The 15,028-nt window shown below is 34.9% G+C and overlaps 1 protein-coding gene across 9 annotated transcripts in view; it reads left to right on the forward strand.

Annotated features, from left to right (window-relative positions):
* The window catches only part of tcf4 (transcription factor 4), a 277,142-nt gene that overhangs the window by 137,752 nt on the left and 124,362 nt on the right, over positions 1-15,028 (forward strand). For all 9 annotated transcript variants that reach the window (XM_088320250.1, XM_088320247.1, XM_088320252.1 and 6 more), the window contains 2 exons: positions 6,476-6,602; positions 8,317-8,366. In XM_088320250.1, the coding sequence (XP_088176376.1) occupies positions 6,476-6,602; positions 8,317-8,366 (177 nt within the window). The remainder of the gene's footprint in view (positions 1-6,475; positions 6,603-8,316; positions 8,367-15,028) is intronic.

Consider the following 15,028-nt stretch of genomic DNA (forward strand, 5'->3'; position numbering starts at 1 on the left):
CTATGCAAATACCAACGGAATATAGTTTGTTGTCCATGCCTTAAAACTGAAGGTCAGATTCACGGAGTTTCTTTCAGCCGTACGTCTTGATGATTGTCATGACAGAGACGCTTCTCTGTGTCCCGCTCAGTCATTCCGTCTGTGCGTCTTCCTTGCAGACTCTTCGCTAATCTGCCTTAGTTCATTTCTTCTTTGTGAGCAGCTGGCCACAGAAAGCTAAGTCAGCTTTGCAAGAAACAGACCCCGCTGTTGTGCGGGCATTACGCGTATAACCGCGAGTGTCACATTCAAACACATCCCAAATCTCGGTTAAACCATTCAGAGCACTCGATGTCAAACAACAGGAATGCTCAGACATTTTTATTCACACACAACAAAACAGACAAATGAACCGGTTTACTTCTGTGAAGTGCTAGGTTAAATATGATCTTTTCCCAAACTTCTGGACTTTACTTCAGCTACGGGATGCTCTGTTGAGTTTGTTTACTGGTAAAGATTTGAACAAAGTACAATGTCTCGATTGCCCTACACATTGAAGTAGTTGAACTACCGGGCAGGAGAGTCCGATTTTTGAATATTAAAACCGTATAATTTCCTTTTGATAAAACAGAAAGTCATCCTGAAAGACATTAAAAAATGCAAAATAACACTAAGATGGAACCAACTCTTTGATGTATCTGATAATGAATTGGACTTTGATAGACACTAAATAAATATTGTACATTTTATTATCGTATTGTGTTCATAGTTTACATTGTCAATCAGCGATTTTTCTCATCACTGCCTGTATTCGACAAAATTTGTGAGCTGGCTGTCTGTCTGTCTGTCTGTCTGTCTGTCTGTCTGTCTGTCTGTCTGTCTGTCTGTCTGTCTGTATGTCTGTCTGTCTGTATGTCTGTCTGTCTGTCGGTCTTTATGTAATGTAATCTATTTAAACTACTTTATCAATCTAGACGTGTTGTGTACGTGTTTGTATGTGACTTATAGGCTATGGAACTGGTAAACCAATTTTTGTGAAAATGTACAAAGATGTATTTTAGGATTCTGGAAGTGTCTATGACTTGGTTTCGTGTCACAGCATTTTCAATAAATACTAAAATATATAAACATCTACTTTTATGCGGACAAATAAAGTTGTGCAGCTCCTGACCATTGACCATTCCAAACAGCTCATGTTTCAACAAAGCATGGCCTGTAATGCCGTTTTTTGCTGCCAGTAAGCGAATACATATCCATTTGTCATTATGAGTGACTTTCATTTTGAAAGCATGGAGGCTCAAAGAGAAAAAGTAAACTTCTGACCCCAACAGAACGGGTCTACTGTGTCTCAACTCTAACTGACCCTGTTTACCCTCATCTCAGTGACATCATCTGAGTGAGTACAGGATCCTCCAAATAGGGGACACGGACACATGCAGGTAAAGAGAGACAGTCAGACAGACAGATGGGTATTTTGTCTCTCCTACAGCTCGTATAGTTGCCAGGACGACCGTCTGCCCTAGCTCTGTGCTCAAGTACAAGAGGAGAAAAGCAGGAAAAGAAAGAAAAGCAAGCACAATCAACGAGACTCTTTTTGTTTTAGGGGGAACCCCCTTTTACCCCCAGATGACACACGGTCTCACGGCGCATGGTGTGCCCGAGTGTGTGTTTGCGCCTTTGTGTCTGACTCCTCCTTGTGTGTGAGGCTGACTTTATTTAAGACAAGGGCCCTTTTGTTTTAAGCAGGAGAATGGCGCTGAGGCCGAGGCCGGCCCCGTAATTGGCCTACTTAGACCCTGTTTAGCATGAGAAAAGCGCTCCTTGGCTAACGCTAACGCTTGTTTTCAGCCACAGAGAGGACCGAGGCACTGATCAGAATTCAAATGAGTCGAAAAAAACATCCACTAGCGGCCCCCCAAAAACAACCTTTGCTAATTACCGTATTTTCCGGACTGTAAGGTGCACCTAAAACCGCTATTTTGCCACGAATTTGAAAATGAGCCTTATTACCTGATGTATCTTATATACTGCAGTAAATGGTGGATAATATTGGAAAATGATACAGTAATTATAGCCATGCTTTACCATACGAGGCTTTACAGTAATACAGTATTTCATCAATGTATGCGCATGGATTGATCAAATCAATAAGCATAGCTGACCTAAACTGCATTGTATAAACCAGGGATCAAAAACTAGTATTGGGGGTGAAATTGCTGACACTTAACCACTAGACTATACCATCAGTGCTTCAAATGACAGGCGACAAGGTATTGGACTTTATCTCATTATCACACTATTTTTACTTTTTAGTGCCTGGAAACACAATTTGCATAGTGCATTCCAAAAGATTAAACCATATCTCCACTTCTTCATCTACATATGAGAGACCGTTTGAGACGTAAATCACACTTGCTCTCATATGTAACATCATACTCTAACACATGCGCAGGGAGACTCTCATATATACACAGTCATACCCATGCATGCTCTCATACACACACTAATATGCGTGTACACACACACTATTACACTCTCACAAACATTCTACTATGCTCCCACACACACACCACTATGGACTCTCTCATACACTTTTATACTCTCTCACACACACAACTATACTCCCACACACACACACTACTATAGTCTGTCACACACACTATTACCGTTTACTCTCTCACACATTCCACTATTAATTACCACGCACCATTAAAAATGCGATTGCCATAGGGTTTTTTTCACACATAGCTTAATGGTTACCTCATCTCTCAGTGTTCTTTTACTTGGGGTAGTTTTGGTATCCATGGCAATGTACACTGTGTGTATATGTTGTACAGCTCAATCTCAAACTTGGAGTTTCTCCCAGTAAAGTAGTATGTGTGGGAGTACAGTATTACACAACAGAGAGAATAGTTGTATGTATGTGACAGCATAATAGTGTGTGTGAGAGAGCATAGTAATATGCAAGGGAGTATAGTAGTGTGTGTATGAGAGTAAAGTGGTTGTGTGAAACAGTATAATAGTGCGTGTCCAAGAGTAAAGTGGTTGTGTGAGACAGTATAGTAGTGTGTGTATGAGAGTGTAGTGCCATGCGTGAGACATTATAGTAGTGTGTATGAGAGGATAGTAGTATGAAAGAGTAGAGTAGTGTTTGTGCATGACTGTGTTTGCATGAGAGTATAGTTGTGCTTGTGTGAGAATATGATGTTTTATGTGAGAGCAAGTATCATTTACCTAAACAGCCTCTCATAGAAAATTTTTAAACAAAATAATATACTAGCTCTACATATTAAACCAAGTGAAGAAGTGGAGAGCCTGTTTAACCTATCAGAATACAATATGAAGTCAGTGTTGTGGCACCCTTAGAATAGTGTGGCATAAGCTCTAATGCTGTATGCTATTTGTATTCTTTGTGGTCAAGTACTAATGTGTTCGTCTTCTAACTGCCAGCCCTCAGGTTCGACTTCCATTGCATACAATGATTTGCTATTTTGGTCATCAGCATTTGCATCCATGCATAGTATGTATCCCAGGGGTGGGTAGTAACGAAGTACATTTACCTGTTACATTAACTTGAGTAAGTTTTAAGAAACTTCTAGGAGTATTTTTAAGTCCATATACTTTTACTTTTACTTGAGTAAATTTATGAAGAAAAAAACGGTACTTTAGGCAACATTTAAGTCGTTACTTCGATACTTAATAAAATCCCTCCAAGTAAGTACGCGTCTGTCTCCGATCTACCATGTTTCCAATCAAACGTAGAAGCCTCGTCTCGTTACCCTATTCAAATTCAGCGGGCTTGTTTACGGATGAAACGGATCGAAAATGTCGCTTAGCATGAAAACACAGAAGAGGAAGGGCTACTTTTAGATTAACTATATTTTTGGGTTGATCGGATGGACTTTGATAATTCGATGATCTGATTGGTTGTTTTTTTTTAAATCCATAAATACGATGTTGCGACAGTACTTAAGTATTTTTTTCGCCAAGTACTTTTTTACTTTTACCCAAGTAAGTGTTAGGATGACTGCTTTTACTTTTACTTGAGAAATATTATCCTGAAGTAACAGTATTTTTACTTGAGTAAAATGTTTGGCTACTCTGCTCACCTCTGATGTATCCATACACATGAAAGCTTTAACAGTAGTCTCAAATTAATGTGCCTTATAGTCTGGTGCACCTTATGGATGACAAATATATGACAACAACCATTTTCTGGGGGTGTACGTTATAACCCGGTGCCCCCTATAGTGCAGAAAATACGGTACTTGACCGCAAAGCCTTAAGGGGTGCGGTAAGGTCTACAATTTAACGGAGTGGGGGAAGACTACATACAAAAGGAGGAGGGGTTAGTTGGGTTTCACCTTCTTTTTACTTTATAAACTTTTTATGGCTGTCTAAAAAAATCGGGCTCTGTCTTCTTTTTTCTCTTTTCTTTGAGCGATCGGCCCAACCAGCACTTGTTGCGGCAGAATGATTGAACTTAATTAGAGCAACAAAGTGAGGGCAATTTGGAAAGTGAAAACGGGTCAGGGTTAGCAAGGCAAGTCAGAGGAGATGTTTAAGGAGTCTGAGGCATCATGATGCATTCAATGAGGTACTGTAAATATTAGTTTCGCAACCTTGTCTTTTCTTGGCTTTGGCTCTCTTTATCTTTCCAGCTTTGTTTTATGTTATTTCAAGTGTTTTACTTTATTCTCTTATATTACTTTGTATATTTTATATTAATATTCTTTTTTATTAGTACACTTCAAAAAGTAATCATATATAAAAGTATCGTATCTAGCAGATGATAGATAATGTTGCACATTGTAGTAAACATATTCTAAAATACTTAAAATAAGGTTAGTTCATTCCTAATTAAAATTGATTTCTATTTATTTTTTGAAATGCTCTTTTTATCAGTACATTGTAAAAGACAATTTTTATATGTTGTTTTGTTTCTCTAAATAAACAGGAAAATTATGATAATAGACAAAATGATCTTATCTTGCAGATGGTAGATAATGTTGAACACTGTAACACATGTTTTCTACCAAGATGAAAAATATACTGACCAAAACTATCTACAATCTGTTAATCACAATAATATTTCTTATATACCAAGAGAAATATAGATATTTTAACAGTAAAACTTAAGATTAGGTAAATCTAATGCCAGTTGGGTAAAAAAATATTATTGCATTGAGACAATTTATCATATAATTTGTATTGCCATCTCTTCAACATACATTTTTATATCATGATAATAAACATAATTATCTTATTTAGCATATGGTAGCTAAAGATGCACATTTTCATAGATAGTTTCTATTCGGCTAGAATATCTGTAAAAAACACTTAAAATAAGGCACATTTTCAGGAAATAGGATAAAGAAACTGTTTTTGCATTGTTGTTTTTTACAATCTTAAATGTTATATTTTCTATTTTTATATTATTATCAATTGTTTTAAAATCATGAAAATAGTAGATGGTAGACATTGTCGCATGGTGTAATAAATATTGTCCACCAAAATGAGAAAAAATGTGTACAATTATCTAGATATGACAATTTTGCTTAGTTTGAATATACATTTTGGTGTATACCTAGAAAAACATATACCTTCAAATAAGGATAATTACAATATTTTTTCTGCACATATCTGCATTGTTTCTTACAATTTACTCTAGAATGTATTCTATTATATTGTCAACATATTGGTTACCAGTTGTTTTAAAATCATGATATCAAACATTAGTATCTATAAGATTGTAATAAATGCTTTCTACCATTTAAGAAAAGAATACTCAAAAACAGTTCACATTCATCTAGATACGACAAATGTGCTTAGTTTAAATATACATTTTCTTGTATAGGTAGAAAAATGAAATATATTGAAACAAAAAAAATCTATATTTCAAAAGGGTAATGATTCAGCAAATGGGGTGAAGATATAGTTTTTGCATTTTGCATTTACTATGGAATTTATATTGTTATATATTCAGCATATATTTTTTAACTGATTACCAGTTATATGTCCTTTTTTATTTTGTGCAGTTTGCATCTCTATTTTGTCGCCATGGTATGTTTTCATTTATGAAATACATTGACAAGAGGCACATGCACCATCAGAAATTACCGTAGTTATTATAAAAGTCATTTAAATATTGTTACTAAAAATAAACCGTGGCTGTCTTGATGTGGTTGCATTCCATGTTTTGCAGATGTGGTCAGCGATACTTACGATCAATCATTGCACAAATACGGTAATAAATTGAGGGTTTTTTTTAGGTATGAAAATACAATTTCTATATGAATAAATACAGAATGCTATAATCTGAATAATATAATGTTATATGATATATATGCTATAATATGAATAAACTTATACTATTGAATACAGAAGACAAGAACGCATTCGCAGATAATGAAGAACTTATAGAGAAAATTGCTTTCGTGATGACTTCTTTAGACTAAATGGCTTTAACTAAAACACACGTTATATTTGTTTCCAGTCGATATTGGGCAGCGAAATGGGTTTGGGGAGTCCCGGTGCAACTTCGCCCACCAAAACAAGCGGTCACTACTACCAGCACTACGGCGCAAACCCCCGCAGGAGACCACTACACATGGACTCAATGGGTAAGAGACGGCCTCGGATAAAGGAGTACATTGTGTAATATTTGGCCCCTAGATGTTACTGTATTGTCTAATTTGAGTGAAAACCAGTGCCAAATGAGCACAGCGTAGCAGCAGGATGCCAGGTAAACATGGCGGCGACTACTAGGTATGGATTCCACTGTGTAAAATAAATACAAATTTCTCCACCTATAAATAATTATAAAAATACAAAATGATGGATAGTTTGTGTATTTTTGCCTATTATTCAAATCAATGTTTTTTATTTTTTTTTTACTGAATGAAGGTTTTTTTGTACCACTAGGAGGCACTGGAGATTACACACTCTCCTTTTAGAGCATGGGTCTTAAACTCAATTGAGTTGGGGGCCGCTGAAGCTAAATACGAGTGATAAAAACATTCCATTTTCCTAAAGGGACAGTATTTTATATGTGTCAACTAAATGTCGCTGCAATGTGTAGTGCAACCAAAAATGAGTCCAAGGAAGACTACAAACTACGGAAACTAAAAGTGTTCAAAAAGCAACATTTTTCTTCCATTTTTCACATGGGAAGATTAAAAGAAGAGATACAGATTTTATTTCAAAAAGGAATAAAATGAATAGGGAAAAATAAATGACAAAAAGAGGTAAAAAGGAAAAGGGGATAAAAAGAATAGTCGGCGAAAAGAAAGCTAAAAAAAACACAGGAATTTGGCGAAAAAGAAAGAAAGAAAGGAAAGAAAGAAAAAAAGACAAAAAAATGCAATTTTCTCCTTTTAATTTTCTTTCTTTTTATCATTTTTCTCTTTTTTTCCTTTTTTAATTATTATTGCTGAGTATATTGTGCTGTGGCTCATATTCTATAAGTTAAAAACCCAATATTGATTTAAACAACGGGCCAAAATACATGAAGTATCATATTAGCATGCATTCTTTCAAATACTTGTAAGTATATATATATATATATATATATATATATATATATATATATATATATATATATATATATATATATATATATATATATATATCTATATATATATATATATATATATATATATATATATATATACAGACCGGAAAATAATTATTATACACGTCAACACTATTGATGATGAAATAGATCAGCAAATAACTAAATATATACCTGCTAAATCAGCAGTGCCAAACATGTTCACCTGCTTCTTATGGTTTACCAAAAAAGGTTGTTTTTTCTTCAATTAGTTCATGTATTCATTTATCCATTAACAAATCGACAAAATGTTGGCGCCGTGTCTGTTTATAGGTCGGTTCTGTAAAAAGAGAAAACGTTCAGGATAATGATGCTTGAGTGTAGCCTTGGTAAGGTTCGCCTTGATAGGACACACAAATAATCCCGGGACCAATCTCTCGGACAATTTAAAAAAAAAAAAAAACCCTTCTTTCATTTTCTATCAAAGTCTCCCTTTCTCACTTAATGGACTGCTCCATAGCTCTCTTTGAAAGAATGTTGCGCTAGTCCAAATAATATAAACATAAACTCTTTTCTCTTTTATCACAGCAAAAAGGAATATAACACTTGCCTGTTTTTCGTTCCTTTTTTTGCAGCTGCATCTTTATTTCTTCTCCATTGTTTGCTTTCTTTTTCACAGACAAGCCGGATGCTTTTTCACTGATTCCATTCGAACAGAAAAAAAAGATTGAAAAAATTGGCATTAGTTTTATTATGCGTGTGTTTTCTTTCTTTCTTTCTTTCAGAAATTCACCCTAAAAAAGTACGAAAGGTCCCTCCAGGCTTGCCATCCTCAGTAAGTGATAACAATCCTTTCTAAAACTGTAATTTATTTTCGCTGTTTTTTTTTTAATCAGATCAGCATTTGCTTGTGTTATAGCTTGTAGTCACAAAGCTGCTTTTTGATCGACTGAAAATGAGAAAAAGGCTGGTTCTTAGTTTTAGTTTGAAAAATCTTGAAAATGGGAATATTTGGTGTGACTGAATGCAAAGTTCCTGTCATGGTGCCAAATATGTGTCCTGGCTGTTTTGTCATGTTTTAAGCCAACTTGGCTCTCGGTTTGATCGTAGTCTTACTTGAGATGGTAACAAATTAGTCTTTATGGAAGACCGATTCTGTTATTTGTAGAAATACATTTATAAATAAATAAATATGTACAAACATATGCCATACAAATGAATGAAAACGTAAAAAAACTCATGCAATACCTAATACATGGCATAAATAAATTTCATTTAATTATCCATGCATTTTGTCTAATAAATTGTCAATTATTTATTTTGGTACTTGTAGAGTATTTCATCATTTAATGTCTCATGTATTTCGTCTTGTATTTTGTTGTGTGATTTGTTATTCATCTTGTAGTATAATTTGTCATCTATTTTGTGGTGTAGTTTGTCATATTTTCGGTCATGTATTTCATCATGTATTTTTTTGTGTCTTTCATGCTGTATTTTGTCATTATTTGCTGTGAATTTTGACCTGCATTATGCAACAAAATACACAACATAAACTATCAACAACCTAAACAACATACAAGACTAAAAAACTAAATACATAACAAAATACACAAAAAATACACAGCAAAAAACACAACAAGATATATAAGATAATACAAGACAAAATACATGAAAAATACAGATACAATTCATGACAATATAACTGATAAAATACATGAGAAAATATATGATAATACAATACATGATATGATATAAGACAAAATACATGGCAATAAATATGACACAATATACAAAACAAACAAAAACATGACAACATATAAATAAATATATATATATATACATATATATATATATATATATATATATATATATATATATATATATATATATATATATATATATATATATATATATATATATATATATATATATATATATATATATAATTATTATAGGCATAGACTTATGTATGTATACATTTGGCTCTATGGGAGGACAAGTCTTCCATGTTTTGTTTTTTGCTTTTATATGTGTATTGGTATTTACAGTTTATCATGAAAGGATGGAGGGAGTGAAGAAAATTGCCCATTTTTTAAAAATGTGCTGTCTTTTAAAGACACGAACTTCCTCTCTAATTTGACCGTATCTATATTTTTCAATGCCGAGTTTTTTGCTGGTGCCGATTTGTTTCGTTTCCTGCGTCCATCTCGCCGGTGAAGTTATTTTTATTCTCGGACGCTGACCTCATTAATCATCACTTAAGGACTGCTGAATGCGTTTGGTGTCAGCTGCACATTTGGCTCGATGGGGGGCCGGTTGCTTTCTGTTTTTTGTGACCTCGGCCTTCTTTTGTCCTCACTTTTTACGCTATTTCCTCGCCGGGCCCGCAGCATGTCAGTGCTCTTGTGTGCTTGTGGATGTGTGTTTGAAAGAGGAGAGGAAGCGCAAATTGCTTCACGGATTGATGCTTTTTGTGGCAGGGGTGGGCAAACTTTTTGGGCCACATTGGTTCGAAAGTATTTGCACAGGGGCCGGGCCGTAGATTTAAAAAAAAAAACTGATTATTATAGTCATTTTCTTGTATATGCCAATAGAGAATCTTAAATCCAATACCTTGGCAATACATGAGGAAAATTGGTAGCATATGCCAACCCTTTTGTGTTGTGTTTCACGGTCTATTTCTTTCTTTCCATCCATTTCGCTCAATTGGTTTTGAAAATCACAAAATATACAAATAAATATATGCATTTACAAATAAAAACTTTATTTAAGAGTAAAAGCAAAATAATATCTCCCTAATAATTTGCATTGACAAAACTAGAGCTACTTGAGAAGTGTTTTGTTGCATGAAATTTAATGTCTTGATATATAACTGGGGGCGGGAATCTATGGCTCACGAGCCATATATGGGTCCTTCCATGAGTACATATGGCTCAGAGATTAAATTGTGCACTTGCCCAATTAATCTGTAGTGTTTTAATCATCATCATTGTTTCAGTCAGGTATATAAAGAGCATACTTTCCACGACAGATGTCACACCAACAGATCCAGTCTGGACTCTACGTTGCTAAGGAATCCTTTATATGAACGCTCATTAAACAATTTAGGTTCACTGTTGAATCACCTAATGATAAAAACCAAGAAAAAAATTTAATCAGCCAGAAACACAAACAGAAAACAAATAGCAATTTGATTGGGTGAGTGGTAAGGGTGGGCGGAACTATGCACAAGGCACACTATTGTCTTCCCAACGCCGTCTGCACCAAAGGTATGTACGTCAGTATCCTCGTTTGCAGTATTTTGAGACATTCTTACAAAATAACTCTGTTTGCACCTTTTTTTTAAAGCATTGATTATTAATTGTCAAATTGAGCATCAACCATCTTAAGTAATTGCGGGAGGGAGACAAGTTTAAATTAAATTTGTTGGCATAGGACAAAGGTTCTAACATTTAACAAATCACATAGTAAAATAAAATGCACTGGACGATTTCATTTTGTGTGGAGGGTGGGGAGGTTTCACTGAAATGTGTCTGAAAATAAATGTTATGGCTCTAAATAAAAGGAAAAAAATGCTATTTTGGCTCTTTGGGTCCAAAAAATTCCTTACCTGTGATTAATGACATTGATTTGAAAGAAGTGTGTAAAAATGTAGCCAATTATTAGAATATTGGTGATGAGGGCAATAAAAAATAGTTTTTAATGGGGGTACACAAAGGGACACAGACTTAGAAATCCAGGTGAGTGCAATCATATTGCCTTAAACAAAGACTTTTATTCTAATTAAAATAACACAAGGATAGGTGTTTCAGAAAATGTTCTTTGTTTGCTAACTAGTCGTCAGCATATCTAGCTACAGTGGGTGGTTTTTAGTGGCACGTGGCTTTGGTGACATCCAGTGGACATATTTAAAACTATAAGTCATTGTTTAACAAGAAGCAGCTCATGTATTTCTTATACTTCTCTCAACATTGTCTTGCGGGCCTGATTAAATGCATTGGCGGGCCTGATACGGCCAACAGGCCATAGTTTGGCGACTCCTGGTGTAAGGGAACAAGCGGGTAATTAGATCTGTAATGAGAGAAGGTTTTAACACAAACCTTGAAAGGATAACTGTATTATTTTGAAGGATCATGGTGACGATTTGGAAACAATAATAAAAACAAGAAGTTAATGTCAAGTATCACCCTTAGTGTGTGTCATGAAGACACTGAAATTGAATGAACCATTCATGTTTTAACCTTGCATCGCCCCATTCCTTTTTGCTTAGGAAAAAAGAGATTCGTATTTTATTTTAATGACCGGCCACACTGACCTTCAACAAATGACTCAAATTTTGAAAGTATTTAGTGATCAAGCTAAAGCTTTTCTGTTACACAATATATGATGAGACTAGTCAAATCTTGTTTTCTGAATATATCCACATGGAAAATGTGTATCTTTGACTGTTATATTTTGCTTAGCAAACAGTGAAATCCCAAAAAACAACATACACACACACACACACACACACACATACACGCACACACACACTAATCATTTACATACATGTGTATGAAGAACTAATTTCAGGAAATGACAATATACAGTAAATATTTGTGTTTTATTTAAAAAAAATCAATAATTTTGTGAATATTTACTAAAAGGTGGCCTGTTAATTTGCCCCGTCAAGAAATATAAATCATACATGATAAGAGTGTTTATGTGATCAAAAGGAAATGAGACAAATGTTAGAATATTGTAAAAGTGTAAGTTCTTGACCCACATACTGAACTTTATCTGCGTCTGGATTTTAAGGGTATTTGTTATTACTATCAATTTCAATTTATGCCGGACTATACTGTATACTGTATATATAGCCTAAATATAATCTCAAAGGGGGAAGTCTATCATTTGAATCCTTAAAGAAATCAAATATAAAATGTACGAAAGGAGGATTTGTAAAATGTACTTAATAGGGAAGATAAAGGGGTAGGGAAAATAAGCATCTACTTCTGACTACCCCTTTTCGAACATGTTTGGGACAGTATTTTGTTGTTGACTCATTGTTTTTGTCCTCTTTTTATTTTAATGTTCGAAATAAAGTTTTCATTCATTCATTCATACTCATTGCTGGCTATATATTGGAGCTAAAAGACATGCATATTTTAACATTAGGTGCTGTTTTATTTATTTTTGTGCTCCGTCACTCCTGTGACCCATTGAGGATACGTCATTCGGAAAATGAAAGAAAATGAATAAAATGATAATCTGATATTTTGTTAAAAATGTCTAAAAATAGTTTGAACTTATTTTTTATTATTCCTATTGAAAAGTAAATATTCCTGTATACTGGGGTGATTTGGAAGGTGTGAGGTCATGTTTTTATTTCATTAATTTTTTAATTTTTTAATTTATTGTTTACCTATCGTGTATGCGTCTGTGAATTTGACATTCCATTATACCGAGCAGTGATTTATGATTGTATATTTATTGTTTTCTATACAGTACTTTAAGTTGCATTTCGGTTTCTGCAAAGTGATATTTAAGTACATTTTTATTCTTTTGATCGCTTTTTTCTTTCTTTCTTCCTTTCTCTTGTTTTCTTTCTTTCATTCTCTTTCTCTCTCCATCTTTCTCTCATTCTCACTACCCCCTCTTTCTCTCGCTCTCTCTCTCTCTCTCTCTCTCTCTCTCTCTCTCTCTCTCTCTCTCTCTCTCTCTCTCTCTCTCTCTCTCTCTCTCTCTCTCTCTCTCTCTCTCTCTCTCACACACTCTTATTCTGCCTCACTCACAGTTGTGCTTTTGTTTAAAGTTGACAGCGTTAATTAAATCATGCCAGGTCTTGCAGAAGGCACAGTAGGGGCAGGCAGGGGTCCCAAGTGGTCCACGGGTAGATGAGAGATGCTGGGTGGGTGGTGCAGGAATAGGGACGAGGGGGTGCTGGAATAGTGATGTGGAAGGGCAATAAAGATTGTTTGGTTTGGTAAGTCACCCTGCCCCCCTCAGGCAGTCCGAGGCATTGCAGAGTCAAGCCAAACTTAACCAGGCCAAGAGTTAAAGAAATGGCAAAAGACGTTTGAAAAATGTAACAAGACAGCAGAATTCAAAGAGTTTTTTTATTATCTCACACTGCCTTGCCTTCACCTTTGCTCGCTTTGCGTAATCGTCATTTTCCTTTTCTTGTAGTAGCTTTGTGTCCCATTTGCTGTTCCCCATTAGTGTGGCACTATCTATGCAGCACACATCGGATTACTGATGTATTTGTCTTGTAGAGGTTAAGTGCCTTTGCCAAGGATGGATTACAAAACATAACCAGTAGCCAAACGCCTCAGGCACGCTGACCTTCCGTTGCCCTGTAACATGTTACGTGCAACCAGAGTTGGGTGTGTAACCCTAAAATATATTAAATAGATACAGTTACTAGTTACCTCATTTAAAAAGTAATTCACTTACCTCCAAGATCACTGACACTAAAGTAACTTGTTAGAAATTACAGTGTAAACGCGCATAAAGTTTGGGCCCCTGACATTCTATGCAATCTCCTTTGCAGATGTCCAATATTAAAAACAGAATAAACGTATCACTTCATCTGTAATCTTGAATTTTTAATAAGCAAAAACAACAACGTATTTTGTATAAAAATCTCAATATTATTTTAAATGAAAGAAACCAGTATTATTCAGGTACCAACAGTAGTATGTTTTCCAATTATAACATAAGCGGGATACATTTACATAAGATAAAAAAAAAATAATAGAAGATGCCAAATAATTACAAAAATGCGCCCTAATGGTAACTTTTCAAATAGGGTTATCTTCAATTATTGCTTGTATTACTGTAATGCCCTGCTCTCCAGTAATCCTAAAAGGAATATTGCCAGCTTATAGCTGCTACAAAATTCAGCCGCACAAGTTCTAACGGAGGCAGGAAGTTTGGGGAGTGGGGGTTTAATCACATTAGACCATTTTAAAAATTGCCACATTGGCTCCCTGTGCATTTCAGGATGAATTTTAAAGTGCTTTTACTGGCATTCCGTCAGACTGTTTCTATTCAAAGTCATGTCCTTACAATGTCCCCAGTCACTGGAATACTTCCTGCCACATGTCATGCGAAATCTTAAACTCTTGAGATTCAAGATATGATGATCATTTAAAATATACTTATCACAGGACATTAACCTCAGACCTTTTGTTTGAAACCCCTCTCAGCCAAGGCTTTTTTATAGTCCTCAGCCAGCATTAGCCTATACGGGCCGGCATTGATAAGTTGGATATCTTTTCATTTATCTTTGAAGATCTTTAGCCAGTTGTAACCGAATCAAATGATTAACACATTGGTTAGTCAATTAAATCTGAAAAGAATGATACGCAGATATACACTGTGTATTCAAATCAGACCCCAAAATAAACTCCACTCGAGATTCATTTTTACGCACTATTTCAAAATGTCTAAAATAATGGCGGAAGCAAACATTTTAGTCCTGTTAACAGGTCCTCTCCAAATGGCGACTTTTGG

The sequence above is a fragment of the Urocampus carinirostris genome, chromosome 16 (genome assembly GCF_059441175.1).
Source record: "Urocampus carinirostris isolate Australia breed hairy pipefish chromosome 16, RoL_Ucar_1.0, whole genome shotgun sequence".
Lineage (NCBI taxonomy): Eukaryota > Metazoa > Chordata > Actinopteri > Syngnathiformes > Syngnathidae > Urocampus > Urocampus carinirostris.